The following is a 17506-nucleotide window of genomic DNA, read 5'->3' on the forward strand; positions in this document are numbered from 1 at the left end:
AACTGTATCTACAGTAGCTGTCTTTGAAGAAATGCCCACCACAGCGCATTGCATTCCGGAAATTTCCTGTTAATGAGCAGCAGGGTGCATTTAGCTTTCAGCTCAGATAAGAGACACACCCATGGTATGTTCCCGTGTCCGTGCGTGTGTATACATGCGTCAGCCCATGACCCTGTTTGTCTTTACTGTGTGTGTGTGTGTGCATCAGCCCATGACCCTGTTTGTCTTTATTGTGTGTGTGTGTGTGTGTTGTGTGTCTTTTGTGTCGTGTGTGATCTTGTGTGTGTGCATCAGCCCATGACCCTGTTTGTCTTTATTGTGTGTGTGTGTGTGTGTGTGTGTGTGTCTGTCTGTGTCTGTGTGTGTATCTGTGTGTGTGTGTGCATCAGCCCATGACCCTGTTTGTCTTTATTGTGTGTGTGTGTGTGTGTGCGTGTGTGTCTGTCTGTCTGTCTGTGTGTGTGTGTGTGTGTGTGTGTGTGTGTCTGTCTGTCTGTGTCTGTGCGTGTATCTGTGTGTGTGTGTGCGCATCAGCCCATGACCCTGTTTGTCTTTATTGTGTGTGTGTGTGTGTGTGTGTGCGTGTGTGTCTGTCTGTGTCTGTGTGTGTATCTGTGTGTGTGTGCGCATCAGCCCATGACCCTGTTTGTCTTTACTATGGGGGCTGTGGTCACTTTTTCACAAGTGATGCTGTGTGTTTGGATGTCTGCGAACATAAAGGGAATGCGTGCATTGGTGTGTGTGTGTGTGTGTGTGTGTTAAATGCAGGTATTAATATGCTTTGAGAGGGTAAGTGGGAATGTGTGTCTGGAGACAGAATGTGTGTGAATGGGTAGAAAATATGTGGATAATTTAGTGTTTGTGTGGACAGTGAATACAGGTGTGTGTGTATGTGTGTGTGCGTGTGTGTCTATGGGGGACTTGGAATACCCATGTGTCTAGTGAGGTGGTTGCAAGAGAGCGGATGGGGTTTGGGAAGGGCGGTGGCTTCCAGTCTAAATTCTGCAGCTGTGTGTGTGTGTGCACAGATATTTAGGCACACATCTTTTTCCATCATCCTGGATCAACATTTCACCAGACAGCTGTACTCCTACCACTGCTACGCTGAAGTCCCAACATGGTTTTAGTCTCAGGACTCAACACGTGGTCAAACACAGACCAGAAAAGAAATAGCTCTTGACTTTTTTTTTTTTTTGGCTCACGCCATTCAGCTGGTTTGGTCAGTGGGGTTGATGTTTGGAGGCTGTGTGTGCTTTCCAGAGTGACCGCATCTCCCAGCATGCACTGAAGTTCTACACACAAACACCAGCTGGCAGATCAAGGTTACCATCACCCTGTTCATTTACCACAATGCACTCAAAACTCCCACATTTATTACAAACACATGTATGATAGGCGTGCTATAATCTGTAAAAATAGTGTAAAATGGTAGTCTAAACAGCAGGGTGCATTGAATGAAATTGAAATCTGGTAAACTTGGTCAAAGGACAAAAATAATAATAAAGGTTTCCTGGCAGTTTCTGAATAATCAAGTTAAACAACATAACATCAATCCAACTCCTCAGTCTTTGACAACTCTTAGAATCAGGCCGAACCACAAAGCAGAAGTGTTCCCTCTGGCAGATTCTTCGTCTGCTCAGTCCAGACACACAGACCTCCTGGCGCATCTGCCTTTATTTGGGTATGCAGATGAGGTGATGCAGAGTCACAGCAGAAACTGGTCATTCCAGATTTTGGCTTGGTGCCAGTTGAATTACTGGTATTTAACTCCAGATCTTCGGAGAATGAACCGCATAACCTGTGGGTTTGTCACCCACTGTGCGTGCACACATGCTGCACACACCCATGCTACAAACACACACACACACAGCTGTACACACAAACCCATGCTACGCACACACAGCTGTACACACAGACATGCTGCACACACCCATGCTACACACACAGGTGTACACACACACACCCATGCTACACACACACAGCTGTACACACACACCCATGCTAAACACACACAGCTGTACACACACACATGCTGCACACACACAGCTGTACACACACACATGCTGCACACACACACAGCTCACCTCCATAACAAAAAAATGGAGCACTAATAAATGAGATGTCATTTGTTGTCACAGAGCAAATATTTACCAGAAAGTGTCCCTCTGTTTGAACCGGAACAGTGATTAACTCATCTTACAGAAACTATCGATGTCACCACAATATCAACATAACAGTGGCAAGGTCAAACACAAGCACGTCAAAACTGGGCTGGCTAGCTGGGTCCATCAAATGAGAGAAGATTTGGGCTAAGGATGTGGTGAGCTATAGATGGAAAGATAAGTGAGGCTGTGGAAGAGGCAATTGAGTTGAGAAGATGGAAAGATGGTGAAAGAGAGGGAGGAGAGAGAGGGCTTTAGGTTTGACACGCCCAATCCTGAGGCTAACCTTCTCGGAACAGACGGCGGCGCAGAGTTTCAAAATCACAGCGCAGCAGCAGCAGCGCGTTAGCGTGTCTGTGCATCCACTCTTCGGTTTGTGAGATCAGAATTGTTTTCTGTAATGTGGTAAAAAAAAAATTTCTTTAAAAACTACTGGGAAGGGCGGTTGAAATTGCAATGGAGGATTATTAAGAAACGAAACGTCCTTCCTGTATAAACAAGATGTGAAAAGACTTAAAGAAGCTAGAACGAGTGAGCGTAATCTACTTGCTGCAAGGGGGGAAACACAGGAAGATTGGATACAGGTCTTTTTTTTTTCTTTGTTTTTGTGTACTAAATTTGGATTTGATCCCGGTTCTGGCTGGCCTGACCGGTTGTTGGTTTTTGGCAGATCTCAAAGGGCAACAGGTGTGATGTTTGTTTTTGCACTTTCTGGATAAAGGCTGAACTGGTTTCTGGTTATGAATCTGGTCCTGATTTTTCCTTCATGCACTAGAACTTAGTTTTGTGTGTTTCTCTCTCCAAACGCCTCCTCCACCCTGCAAACAGACCTTTTTTTTCTCTGCCAAAAATATTCTCAAAGATAGCTGATGGGCATAAAATAGCCACTTGTTTTCTGTTTAAACTGACTGAAACTCAGGTTTCTTCTACCTTCTTTCTACGGCTCTCTCTCTCCCTCTGTGAGCTGGCTTTTTATGAGGCTGAAGCAGGAGTGGCTGTTGATAAAGTAATACTGTGAGCAGAGGAATGGAGGGAGGAGAGCTAAATCAGAGTAAACACACATGTCTCACTCTCTGATTATTCCAAATTGTTTTTGAGTCACAGAGGAGCACGCACGTGCTGGACGCTACTGTGGATCCATACTAGCTGACGGAGTCTCCACTGAATACAGTGTGGGTTGAGAAGGAAACAAAAAAAAAGGAAAAAGAAAATCAAGGAAGTGACATTTTTTTAAATTAAAAAAGGGATTATAACAATAAAAGAGACGGAAAACATCATTGTTAATAATGGTGAAGGACACTTCTGCTGACACTCAAACGACCTTGCGCTCTGGCAGGACTGTCCAATGTGGCAGGGGGAGGGGGGTCGGTGGTGGCAACAGCGCGGGGCGGCGGAGGCTCTTCCCCCTGTTGCTCTCCCTCCCCCTCTGCGCGCTGCTCTGCCTGGGGGGTCTCGCGGAGGGTGGGCTCCACTCCAGCTTCCTGCAGCGCCGGCTGAGCGTGCGTGAGAGGAAGGAGATGCAGCGGGAGATCCTGTCCATCCTGGGGCTCCCCGGCCGGCCCCGCCCACACCCCCCTCTGCGGCCCCCCTCCTCCGCCCCGCTCTTCATGTTGGACCTGTACCACGCCGTGTCAGGGGAAGGGGAGGAAGCCCCTGGCTTGGGCCTAAAACTGGACAAGCTGAGCCACGTGGCACTGCCCACCCTGAGCACCCACACCCCGCCCCTCGGGACCGTGGTCAGTGAGGCTGACACCGTCATGAGCTTCGTCAATGTGGGTGAGTGACAGCTGCAACTGGGGAAAAGAGAACAGGTGTGGAGGTTGCAACGAAGCTGAAGTAGTTTAGTTCTATAAGCTTATGTCAACTGAAACTGAGAACCAAAGAAACAGCTGAGGACAAAAAACAATTTAAATGATATTAACAAAGAAGGATGATGATGAAGGTGGTGGTGGTGTTGCACCTACCACAAACCTAACCAAATAGGTTTACATAAGTAAACTTGCTTTGAAGTTGTATTTGCTTATCCAAGTGAACGCTTCCACATGCTAATCTTCTGTAAATCCTAATTTCAGTCTAAGAGTGATCTACACTCCTGGTCCTGGCAGGCCGCAGGGTCTGCTAGTTTTTGTTTTGGCGTTAATATCAGCAACCAATTCAGAGTCAAGAAACCAACTGAGGTGAGTTACCTGTGCAATCAGCTTCTTTAATTGATCCGTTATCCCCTGAGCAACTACAAAAACCAGCAGACCCCTATGGCCTGTCTAGACCGGGAATGAAGATCACTGACCTGAGATGTTATTTGAAATGCTGGTACATCAGTGTCACATGAGGGTGGCATGAATCACGTTACATAGTGTTGTCACTGGTGACATCAGCATTAGCTTCTTATAAGGACCCAATAGTCCCACAGCCATAAGCTAATCATTAAGAGCTGCAGGCTGCTGTTCAGCATTGCAGTGGGTGGGCAAGGGGCTTTAGGTAACCTCACATTTTGTCTTCCTCACGAAAGACACTTCCTGTTCCAACCCAGACAGACATGATACTTATCTGCCAATGGAATTTAAACATCTCCTCAATCGCTTCCTTCCCCTCTCCCTCCTGGAACTGCGAAGACCTGTAGCGTGGGAAAGTGGACAGGGATCTGATGGTGGAAACCACCAGACCACCACTTTGAATTTGAATGTTACTTTAACAGAATTTTGGCAGGTGACGAAGCCAGACGACCTGCTGTTTCATATATTAGAAGTAGCATATATAATGACGATTGTATGTTTGATCATCATGGTTTTGAACACACAAACAGAAATCACTAATATACTGGGCTAAATGTGCTGTCTGGATGTCATCTTTCTGATTATGATGTATGAGTGCATTGAACTTAATGCACATAAAATAAATTTAGATTTATTCTTGGCTTGGTAATAGTTTACAGCAGCTGATGGCTATTTAATATACAGATAAACAATTTGCAACAGAGCAATGTTTAATATCTTAAATGCAAAAGGTTGAAGTAATTAATACCCCAGTTAATTAATTATGCTGATTTCTTTGTTTTTGTCCTTTTAAGCAAGTTCTTTTCCCTGAAGGTTTCTATGACTTGACATTAAATTGACATTTCAATGACATTACAGACATTGCATGCACGGGAATGTAATGATTTGTTTTCTACTGTAACAACAGCTATGGCAAGAGGATATTTCTATGCAGTGTATTCTGTGTTGAAAATAATTATTTCTGACCAATATTATTTTTGAAATCATGTGACTATTTTTATAGTGAATTTGAAAATAGTTTGAAATGAAATGACAGGAGCAGAAGCAATGGTTGCTTTATAAAAGAAAGATTTGATTACACAATTATACGTGAAAAAGTATTTTTGTTTATGTATTTATCCTTTTCTGAATGGAGAAAGAAATGAATTCTTGCTTCATGGCAATGGGTGGTGAAATGGGCAAAATAACAGCCGACTTTAAGCCAAACAATTTGACTCTGAGATGCACTCAAGCAGGCAAATACACATGCACATGCAAGCAAGTGTGAACATTCATGCACGTACAATTGCACAACATTCAGCTTCACACAGGCAACAAACACACACACACACACACACATCCATAATTGACCAGCCGTGCAGAATTACTGGCCCCATTGAAAAGTCAAAAAAGGCAGAGGGAGAGCGAAATGAAAATACTGCTTGCTACCTTTCTAAAAATACCCAGGGGCTGTAATTAGTGGTTCTGTGTTCAGTTGCTACTGCAGTCCTGGCCCCACAGGGCCTCTAATTACCCTGTAGGCTCGACTGTGGGTGTTACCCCGATTTGCTTGGCTCCACAAGGACACACTCTTACCCTCTGTCTGTCTGCTGATTTATGCCATCCTCTCTACCCCCCCCCCCCCCCAACTCCAATCAATTCCCTCTCTCTCTTCCTTTTTTGTTTCTTGTCTCCTTAATTCAATCTTTCTTTCCCTTTGCCATGTGACATTTTCTGCTGAACACCTCCCCCTTCCTTCCCCCACCAAACAGTGGAACAGGAACGGGACCTCCTGCAGCAGCGGCCGTACTGGAAGGAGTTCCGCTTCGACCTGACGCCCCTGCCCCAGGGTGAGGCGGTCACGGCTGCCGAGTTCCGCATCTACAAAACCCTGAGCATCGGCCAGCGGAACCGCACCCTGCACATCTCCGTCTACGAGATCCTGAAAGAGAACCGCCACAGGTCCGGCCCTGCCCTCCATCTTCTCTCTGCCTCTCTCTTCCTACAGCTCTCTCTTCCTGCTTTTCACCTCAATGTCTCCTTGAAGATCACTTTCCACCTCTCTCCCTTCCCTCACCCTGTCCATTTCTATCAGTAATCAGCATTTCTTCATGTTTTTCAATCTTTGCTCACCTTTCACCTTTCTCTCTCTCTCTCTGCTTTTATACATAATTATATTGGGATGGTGTTTATTTTCATTTGTGTGGGTTTTAGCTGATATATGTTTTTTGTGATATATGTTGTGTTTCTATTGGCTTTTGCTTTTAGTATATTTGTGAATTGTTGAGTAGTTAGAAATTGTGTCCTTTTAAGTGCTAAAATAAAGAGGATTCAAAGATCTCCCTCTCTCTCTCGCTCTCTCTCTCCCTCCCTCCCCCTCTCTCTCTCCCTCTCTCTCGCTCTCTCTCTCTCTCTCTCTCTCTCTCTCTCCTCTCTCTCCCTCTCTCTCGCTCTCTCTCTCCCTCCCTCCCTCTCTCTCTCTCTCTGGTTTGCTGATTCCCCAGGGAGCCCGAGCTGGTGCTGTTAGACATGCAGTCGGTGCCGGCAGGGCAGGAGGGCTGGCTGGCATTCGATGTGACCTCAGCCAGCAACCGCTGGCTACTGCACCCTCGCAGCAACCTGGGCATCAGGCTCTATGTGGAGACAGAAGAGGGTGAGCTGCACAGGGCACTGCGGGCGCGGGTTATTGGAGGGGTGGCGGTGCCATGTCTGATCACTGAGGCGGATCACAGGAGGAAGACAGAGTTACAGAATAACTCCTTTAAGGAGGAAAGAGAATGGACATGTACAGGACACATTTTACAGCTTACCTGAAGCATATTGCCAGGGAATGCTTTGAGGGTGTAGGCTAGGAGTGAGTCACCGAGGATGTAACGGCAAAATGTCTTTCTGTCCCTCAGACCGCTCGCTGTCGGCGGGCTGGGTGGGGCTGGTCGGCCGGCGGGGGCCTCGCTCCAAACAGCCCTTCATGGTGACGTTTTTCCGGGCCAGTCAGGGTCCCTATCGGGCGCCTCGCGCACTCAGACACAACAACCAGCGCAAGAAGAAGCCCAAGTACGACCTGCCCCACCCCAACAGGCTACCCGGGATATTCGGTATGGGTGAGGGGGGTGCGTGGGAAGGAGCAGTTAGGGCATGAGGAGGCAAATTGGTGAAAGGGTTGGGTGGAAGGACAGGAAACAGGTAAAAAAAAATGCAGGTAAAATCAATTTCCTCTTTCTCAGACAATAACCATGCCAACAGTGGGCGCCAGGCTTGTAAGAAGCATGAGCTCTACGTCAGCTTTGGAGACCTGGGCTGGAAGGTGAGTTGCGTGATTAATGGACGGAAATGAATGACTAATATGCGTGCCCTTGCCATGGACATAATATCCAATCGTAGCCATCCCATCAATGCTATGAACTGACAGAAAACATTGCACTGGCTGAACAGCACACTTCTGACCAAATTGATCTATAATGGTTGGAGTATTAGACAATACAAATGAGTTCACAGAAGACTGGGTGCTGCACATTGGCGAAGATTATCCCCAATGTCCCTCCTTCTATGTAAAGTGCTTTAAAATCATGAAATGAGAGGCATATGAATGCTTTCAAGTCACTATTTTTCATCATTTCTGAAAATATGTTTTCTTATTTCAGAAGAACCGTGCGCTGTAAGAGTTTTACTAATGGCTGACCGTTAATGTGGACTAGCCAGGAGGAGTAACTGCCACATGTGCAAATAGTTAATGTTGGTGCACATAAGTAAATTACCGCACACATGACCATGCTCTGAGTCACTGTCATTCTGAATCTACAAACCGAACTGACTGAACCAGCTTGATTAAATATTCCCACAGCAGTCCAAAATCAGTTAGAAAGAAATTACGATCGTCCATATCTCCTGTAAGGTACTGGTGGTAGTTTTTAACAACACTGCGTGAAGGATGGTTGATTTTGCGCTGATTTTGAAGTGACAGTCCTTTTTTCACCAGGACTGGGTTCTGGCACCGGAGGGCTACTCAGCTTTCTACTGCGATGGGGAATGTCTGTACCCCCTGGGATCCTGCATGAACGCCACCAACCACGCCATGATCCAGCTGGTGGTCAGTACCCAGCATGCTCCCCCCTATGTTAATAATTATATTTATGCTTTTAGTACAATTCAGAAAATGACCACAAAATTAAACTCCAAGAAGATCCAATTGCTTTCACTAATGTACAAAAAAGGCAATGTATTTATTACTATTATTATTATTATGATTATTGTTATTATTAATAATAATAATAATAATAATAATAATAATAATAATGTTTGAATTTAAAGTATGAAGGAATAAAACCCATCATAAGTGAGTTATTTTAAATGTGAAGACCGGACCGCCAGCCTCTAAAACATCCTGGAGGAGTCTGGTAGGTATTATGTCCCAGGAACATGATGAGGGCATCCTATGGGAAACAGTCTTCATAAATCCCCTAATGTTACACACAGACTTTTAATTTCATACATTAATGTCTTCAGTCACAGTGAGCATAAAGTACTGTGATGCATTTGGCTTGCAACTGCCAAAACAAGCACCATCTCCATTTTTAAAATATATATTTGGGGGCCAGTTCAATAGGCTTGAACACTTGCAAATTATATGTTTTTCAAAGAGGATTTGATTGGAAATGGGCTAAAAATAAATGTGGACTTCACTTCCAATCAGCATCACTGTTCCACTCACCCCCAGGTTCACCTGATGAAGCCAGATGAGGTTCCCAAGGCCTGCTGTGCCCCAACCAAGCTTAGCCCCATCTCCGTGCTCTTCTACGATGACAACAACAACGTCATCCTTAAGAGGCAGCGTAACATGGTGGTGAAAACCTGTGGCTGCCTGTAGCACATGTAAACGTGCATTCGCAGAGCTTTGAAGTATTCTACACAGAAATGTCTCTGCTTAGACCATGGATTTCAGAGTCAAGGACAGCTACAACATATAATATGATGGCTTCAGTCTGGCCTTGCCATTCAGACACTCCATGTGTACAGCAAAAGGACTCAAGTGTGCTGGCATGTCAAAAAATCTATTGAAAAATCAATTAAACTGAAAAAAGGAGGAACTTACTTTATCAAAAATGGAGGCTAGAAAATGATGCTCACATTTTATTCCTTTATTGCATTTTATTCAAAATGGTAACCGCAATCAGTTAATAAATAGAAAATTGATAGACAGTGCAGCCCTGCAGTTCTTTCAAACCTCATGTTTAAATGCTTACTTGGCTAACGTGGACCTGGAAAATATGCAGGTTAGCACCTCTCCAATAACAGGGCTGCTCACTCCCAGTTTGGGCCAATATCAAGTACAGGCCAACTGTGGGTTTTTTTTAACCAGAGGAAGAAAATAATTCATTTAATATACACACATTTATTGAATAACAAACCAAAATGTAGGCATCTTTTCCATTTCTATCTACAATAACACAAACATATGAGTTTTAATCTTAGACATGACTTTCCTCAAAAAGCCTCATTTGGCTTTAATTGCAATTAAACAAATTATTGAAAGTATATCTAATCATTTTGCAAATGGGGTGAGAGGGAGGTGGAGGGGTAGTTAAAGTGACTGAAATCTTACCTACCTCATGTTTTTTTAAACCACAGGTAGCCTAACACCATTAGCCTGCAGTGTACGTAAAATAGGCAGAAAAGCTGCAAAAAATATTGCAAGGCAAGATAGGCTTAGATGTGTGGGGCCAAATTAACATAATATTGTGGCAAGGTTATTTCCCATGAGAAATTGCAAAGAAGCAAGATTTCTAGGTGCAATGTTCAGTACACACTCAGAAGGGTCCAGCCGATGGGCAGTAATGTTAATCGGAGAAGACCAGGAAGATCAAGAGGTAGTAGACAAATATCTTGCTGTGTCAAGCAAAGGAGACCATTGCACCATTGCGCCACAACTACAGGAAGAACTCAATGCAGCTAGAGAGAAACCAGTTCCCCTGACTACAGTGTAATGGCAACTATGATCTGCTGGTGTAAAAGGATGTTCTTTTGCCTTTTCTCAATCTTTTTGGTCCTGTGTTGATGGTGCTTGGCCCACTGGAGTCCTTTCTGCTTGTTAACAGCACATAGCCAGGGCTTCTAGACCAGCAGATCGTAGTTGCCGTTTGACTGTAGTCGAGGAACTAGTTTCTCTCTAGTAGGATTTTGTTCATCCTATAGTTGTGGTGCAGCTGTAAGACAGTTTTTCTTGCTAGACAACACAGGATATTTTACATGTTAAAATATCTTAAGCTTCTTTGCAATTCCTCACTGGGAATAAACTTCTTGTCACAATGTACACTTGGCTCCGCACATCGGAGCCTAACTCCTGCTTTGCCATATTTATTGCAGCTTTAGCATCTATTTTACTTTCACTACAGGCTAAAGGTATTAGGCTACTGGAGATTTTCAAAAAACTTACGGTAGATAATAATTCATTCAAATTAATTACCCTTCCAGCTTCATCCACCTCCCACTTTGCAAAATTATTGGATAAAAATTCCAATAATTAATTTATTGCAATTGAATCCAAAGAAGGGCTGTGTGGTGGTCCAGTTGGTAGCACTGTCGCCTCACAGCAAGAAGGTCATGTGTTCCAATCTTGGCCTGGGCCTTTCTTAGTGGAGTTTGCATGTTCTCCCCGTGTCCATGCGGGTTTCCTCAAGGTACACTGCTTTCCTCCCACAGTCCAAAGACATGCAGGTAGACTAATTGGTGACTCTAAATTGCCCATAAGTGTGAGTGAATGGCGAATGAATTGTGTGTGTGCCCAGCAATAGATTGATGACCTGTCCAGGGTGTACTCCTGCCTCTCACCCAATGCATGCTGGAATAGGCTCCAGAACCTCCTGCAACTGTGTCCAGGAATAAGCAGGTATAAATAATGAATGGATAGATAGATGGATGAAGTCAAAAGAGGCTATTTTGAGGAAATTCGTATCTAAGGTCATTTTATTTATATAATTTAGAAACATTTTAATAAAAAATATTTTTCTGCTATTGTGGGAAAAAAAATTGAAAAACAAAGTTTGTACTTTGGTTTGTTATTCAGAAAAGTGTATATATTAATTGAATTCTTCTATTTCTTTTTAAAAAGTACAGGTGGCAGCCTAATACTTTTGGCCTGTACTGTGTGTATATGTATATATACAAGTGAGCTCCATAATGTTTCGGACGAAACATTTATTGATTTGGCTCTGTACTCCACAATTTTAGATTCATAATCAAACTATTTGTATGTGAAGTGCACATTCTCAGCTCTTATTTAAGGGTATTTTATATACTTTGATTTCACCATGTAGAAATTACGGCACTTTTTATACATGGCCATCCCATCCCCCCATTTCAAGGCATGTTTGGCACATATAAATGTAATGGATTCAGATCTGACTTGGCCAGTCAAGAATTTTTTTGTTTTTTGCTTTGAAAAGCTCTTTAGTTGCTTTAGCAGTACAGTTGTATTATTGTCTTGCTGTAGAATGAAGTGCCATCCAATGAGTTTGGAGGCATTTGCTTGAACTTGAGTGGAAAAGATGCTTCCATACAATTCAGCATTCATTCTGCTGCTGCTGCTATCAGCAGTTATATCATCATTGAAGACAAGTGAGTCAGTACCTCTGGCTTCCATACATACCCAAACCATAACACTCCCACCACGTTTCATGGATGATAGGGGGGTGCTTTTGATCTTGGGCAATTCATTTTGGCTTCCACACTTTGCTCTTGCACTCACTCTGATACAAATGAATGTTGGTCTCATCTGTCCACAAGACCTTGGGCCAGAACTCTGGAGGCTCTTTTCAGTGTTTCTTGGCAACCTGCAACCCGGCCATCCTGTTTTTGTGGCTAACTACTAATTTGCATCTTGTAGTTCTGTTTGTGAAGTCTTCAGTAGACAGTATTCACTGACACACCGATGACTGCTGCCTGAAGAGTGTTTCTGATCTGTCAGATGGGTGTTTCAGGGTTTTTATTCATTATGGTTAAAATTCTTTGGTCTTCAATTGTAGAAGTCTTCCTTGGCCAGTAAGGCCATGTGCGATTACTGAGCTGAACAGTGGAGCTTAATACTGAGCTTAATGATATCTCAAACAGTGGAATTAGGTTAGCCTATGTCTGTTTTCTTATTTCTCAACCATAATGCATTCTTTTGACTTTCATTGGCACAACTCTGGTCCCTATGTTGACAAATGCCAATAACAAGACCCCACAGACAATCAAAAGCCTATAATCAAAATTAGACACTGAAATCTCTCTTATACCTGCATTAAGGAAGCAATTGAACACGCAACTAATCAGAAACATGTGCGACGCCATTTGTCCTAAACATGTCCTGAAATGGGGGGACGTTTATAGTGCTGTAATTTCTACATGGTGATTTTCATGATGCATCATGTAATAAACCATGTTCTTAGTATGCATAGTTGTTACTGTTGTAGACTTTTTAAATATCTGAGAGTATTACCAATGCCTATAGATCAGTACTGCAAGAGGAAGCCTTGTACATTTATCTGCACACAAGACAACCAAATAAGTACACCGGAAACTGCAAGCAACTTTGTACTCACTTTATTTTTCTTTAACTAGTACAAGTTAGTAGCCATGAAAAAATTTCAAGGAATTTTTTTATTTTTTATGCAGTTGATATGTACAGAAGGTAAATTACACAGGATTGTAAGTATCCTTGCGTGCCCCCCCACCCCATTTTCTGTCAGTAGAAAACCAAAAACTCATGGGCAGTTACAGAAGACAGGTTGGCAATGCATTTTCATGCTGCATTGACTAAAGAAAATAAAAAATTATAAGAGGACCACAACCATGTTTTGGTTGTTTTTTTGCCCATGTGACTGGATCTCATCAGACCAATCCTGTTGTGGTTCTTTTCGATGTGCAAAGAAATGCAGCCTGCGTAACAGCAAAGATCGGAGTTTAGCTTGGCCTCGGTTTAGGTCACTCCCACCTCAAACGGGCGGATTATCAGCCAGAGCCGCGGGCAGGGACCCAGCCGCCAGGCCGCATGTGCAGAACGGGCGCGTGTAAACGCAACGCAGCGGAAAGTCTTTCAGTGCAGAAAGAAAATGGAAGCGGCGCAAGGAGAGAAGCGATCTGGGGAATTTCAGCATGTCTTTAGGAAGCTGCAGCACACGGGGACCCTCGAAGGGCACTGCGGTGTCAGGTGCATTGGAAACTTTCTGCCTACTCTACCCCATTCTACCACCAAGCGGGACAGAAGAATATGAACATGCATTTGATTCAGCTTTTATGTGGGGAAATTAAGGGCTATGGTCTATTTATATTACAGCATTTATTGACATGAGGGGAATAAAACAAAACACCTTAAACAGGCAGACTGACTTAAGGGTGCAGAGAAATTATAACTGACTGACATGACCGTGATCTTGCATTTTTCTTGATTGACACCTTGACAGTAGTCTTCTTTGGGCAGTGAGGAGCAGACATAATTTCAGAATTAGTACATTTAACCCTCCAGCTGAGCTCTGAAATGAACAGGGAGATTACTGACCTAGATGAAAATGTTGGTTTTGAAGAGAGGGATGGAGAGAGAGTGAGAGAAATAAACAATGGCTCCATGTCTTCCTGCCACAATACAGGGGGCTTTTTAAGTCATGCCATTGGCTCAATCATTTCAAGAACTCTGCATTCAAAAGGAGACTGACAGCAGGGCCTTGACACCCAGCTGACCTGAGCAGCCATGCTCCTGAACTGCACTTCTGTCCTGCCTAGCAGGTGTAAGGATACCTCCGGCTGCCATCCTCTCTCTCTCTATCTCTCTATCACACACACACACACACATCTGTTAACAACGGGAACATGTTGGTGCTCTTATTGAGCTGGGTAAACACACAAAAGATTATGAGGTGTGTGTGTGGAATCGAACAGCAGCACCACTGGGGAAAGATGCAAAACAAGCAAAAAGTCTGTTAAAAAGTTACGAATGTTGCTATTGCTGCTGCTGCTGCTGCTGCCCTCCACCTCCACCCCCACCCTCTGCCCTTCCATCGCTGGTTTTACAGTGAAACGCAGCAGGCTGCCGGGTCAGTCAGTCCATCCGTCTGTCCATGGTTTCATATCACGTGCCCAACAACCCAGTCTGTGAACCACAACATTTATGCAGGGTATAGTAAAATACAAAATGAACCCCTTGGCTACAATTCACAAAACACAGGAAGGGCAACAAGATCTACCATGTCAACATGGACCATAATGTGAAAAAGTGTATCATCTGAATTACATCACCCTTTCAATCACAAATATGTGATTAGAATGTTCTTAACTGATATTCCCAAGCCGATGTAACAATCACTACTGGAAAAAACCCTGCTGTTTATAGGGTTATGACCATGAAGTGCAGTAATGCAGGCTCCACAGTGTTTTTACATGTCCTTCTAGACAACAGTGATATGAACCTGATCTTACCCCGCATGTCGTCAGTCCATCCGCAAGTAGTCCTCAAGCCTGCACGTCAGCCAGCTCGGGGGCATGGGGATTTGGGGTGCTTACTCTCAAAGTGCTGTTTGAACGTCTTAGGGTCTGGCATCTGAGTCTAAAGACACAAGAGTCAGCACAGAGGACACAAAACAAAGCCAGCACAAAATACACAGGTAGTAAACCCACATACAAGCACTATTTACACAGGGGTGTAGGGACAACAGAACTAAATTTCTGTACATTCCACAGGAAAGGAGAGTGACGTCAACAGCACTGCCCCCAGCGACGTCTGCTTACAGTGAGCCAATCCTGTAACCCTGGAAACACGCAATAGGCCATAAACCGGTCATAAAAAGTATAGGCCTAAAAGTAAGCAATGACCATTTTTCTCCCTAGTTGACGTTCTTGCCCTCTTAGGTCAGGCACTAGGACTTTGGCCTTAGAGATCTCACACACTGAAGCTTCCATAGGTCAATACCAGATTCCTCAACTCTGAGGAACTCCTAATTCCCAAGGCTCGTGAAATGCCTCCATTGTCATTATCGCTATAGAGGATTATTTGAGCAAAACAGATAAAGTTGCTCACCACCAAAATAGGCTCTGCTGACCCAGCCCTGAAACCACGTGGAACCAAGCGTACGCTCAGTGCTGGTTAACCACAAGAAACTCCAGTAACATAACTTTTCCAAGGAGCAAAAAACTTTTCCAAGTAGAAAAGGCATGATCTTTTGGCACATTCCCTAGGGAATGAATCATTTTGTTTCATCATATGTAATGACTTAATGAGTCAAAAGTAACATTTCCTTTACTTTCATGATACTAGGGCATATAAATATACGTGCGTGTGTAAAACAATGGTTTTACATTTTGTATTAGTTTCAGCCCACGGTTAATTTAAAAGCAAGCTGAACCTGTCAGTTTCACTGGCATCCATTCCTAGCCATAGTACTGTGTTATTAGTAGCTAGCATTTTAAGATTTTATATATACATAGACTACCGGTGGTGCTTGTTTCCTCTTGTTTTTTTCCTTCTTGTAGCAGCAAGAAACACTTTAAGCTTTTTTTGCTTTTGAACTCTGCCATTTTCCGCTAAGAACCTTACAGTATAAATATGTACAGACAGCAACACCAATAGAAACCTATAGGGAGAACATCAGAACCAGACAGTACAATTTTTCCACTCAACAGACATGCTCAGTTGTGTCCTTGGTCACATGCTTAATCACATGTACAGCGAGAAAAGCAGACATAGGCTAAAATAAATAAATAAATAAATAATATATTTGTCTGTGTGGTAGGAATAAATATTTTACCTCAGAAAAATAGAAAGTGATTTTTCTTTCTAATATAATTCACAGAGTTAACATCAATAATTGAGTGAAAGTATTTTATTTTTTCTGTCAAAAATGAATGGAGCCCAATGGGGAAACTTGCTTCTTGAGCGAATATCATTTATATAAGTAGGGGGCGACATTACATCCGGTGCTGAGGTTAAGAACAGAAAACTGTCCCCTTGTTAAGAGCCACTATGTAGTTCATTGTTAAGAGATAAGCAGAAATCAATAACCGGAAAAGGCGATCCCTACGTCTAGTTTAAATATCCGGAAATGTGAATTAGACTGACTTCGTAGGGTTCATCGGAACTACGTGACCACGTTTCCTTTCTAGTTCGTATACAGATCAGTGGATCCAAGGAGGCAGACGAAAAAGCGATTAAAAAATCGGTGACATTTAAGAGAAATTACCCACGCATAAATTACTGCCAACAACCAACCACACACACAAACACATACAGACATACATACATACCCGACAGACAGGACAGGTAAAGACCAGTGCAGCTTTTGCCGCTGTTTTCTGGTCTGCTCCCTGCTGTTTCTTCTTCTCGGCCGCTTTCTTGGCGTTTTTCTGTTGGGATTGAATCTTTTGCTGCCCGCGAGCCATGGCCTCCTGTAATCAAAAAGATAATCGTTTTCTTCGACTTGAAATAAGCTAATTTAACATCCAAAGTTTGTTCAGCAGCAGCGCTCATTGCCAAATATATTGAAACCTCTTCCCAACATGAACATGTAGCTTGCTAACGTTACTCAAATAGTTAACGTTAACTAACAAAAAGCAGCAACGCCGAGGTTGACAGCTTGCTCTGTCCACTATTTACAAATACAAAATCGAAATACGACGAATAGCAGTGGAATACATTAGTTGGCCATCTAGTAACTGGTTGCGGCAAATAAATATGTAGAATAATGAGAAACAACAGCCCTGGTTGGCTAGCTGGCTAACGATAGCCATTTCGGCCTCAAAAATGGAGGCTAGAAAATGATGCTCACATTTTATTCCTTTATTGCATTTTATTCAAAATGGTAACCGCAATCAGTTAATAAATAGAAAATTGATAGACAGTGCAGCCCTGCAGTTCTTTCAAAACCTCATGTTTAAATGCTTACTTGGCTAACAGGAACGTGGACCTGGAAAATATGCAGGTTAGCACCTCTCCAATAACAGGGCTGCTCACTCCCAGTTTGGGCCAATATCAAGTACAGGCCAACTGTGGGTTTTTTTTTAACCAGAGGAAGAAAATAATTCATTTAATATACACACATTTATTGAATAACAAACCAAAATGTAGGCATC

General features: G+C 43.2%; 2 protein-coding genes across 2 annotated transcripts; one reads left to right on the plus strand and one right to left on the minus strand.

Moving 5' to 3' along the window:
• Positions 1-285: 285 nt before the first annotated feature.
• Positions 286-13151, plus strand: bmp8a (bone morphogenetic protein 8a). The gene is made up of 7 exons (XM_064347293.1): positions 286-3938; positions 6187-6376; positions 6919-7067; positions 7315-7509; positions 7639-7718; positions 8391-8501; positions 9129-13151. Exons 1-7 carry the CDS (start codon positions 3449-3451, stop codon positions 9276-9278), a joined length of 1365 nt encoding a protein of 454 aa, XP_064203363.1. The 5' UTR covers positions 286-3448; the 3' UTR covers positions 9279-13151.
• LOC135261224 (zinc finger protein 706-like) lies at positions 12976-17146 on the minus strand. Its single transcript, XM_064347303.1, has 3 exons — positions 16682-17146; positions 14861-14987; positions 12976-14534 (listed from the first exon to the last, which is right to left on the minus strand). The coding sequence occupies exons 1-2, from the start codon at positions 16814-16816 to the stop codon at positions 14907-14909; spliced, it is 216 nt and encodes a 71-aa protein (XP_064203373.1). The 5' UTR covers positions 16817-17146; the 3' UTR covers positions 12976-14534; positions 14861-14906.
• Positions 17147-17506: the final 360 nt, after the last annotated feature.

Source organism: Anguilla rostrata, chromosome 8, assembly GCF_018555375.3.
Source record: "Anguilla rostrata isolate EN2019 chromosome 8, ASM1855537v3, whole genome shotgun sequence".
In the NCBI taxonomy this organism is placed as follows: Eukaryota; Metazoa; Chordata; class Actinopteri; order Anguilliformes; family Anguillidae; genus Anguilla; species Anguilla rostrata.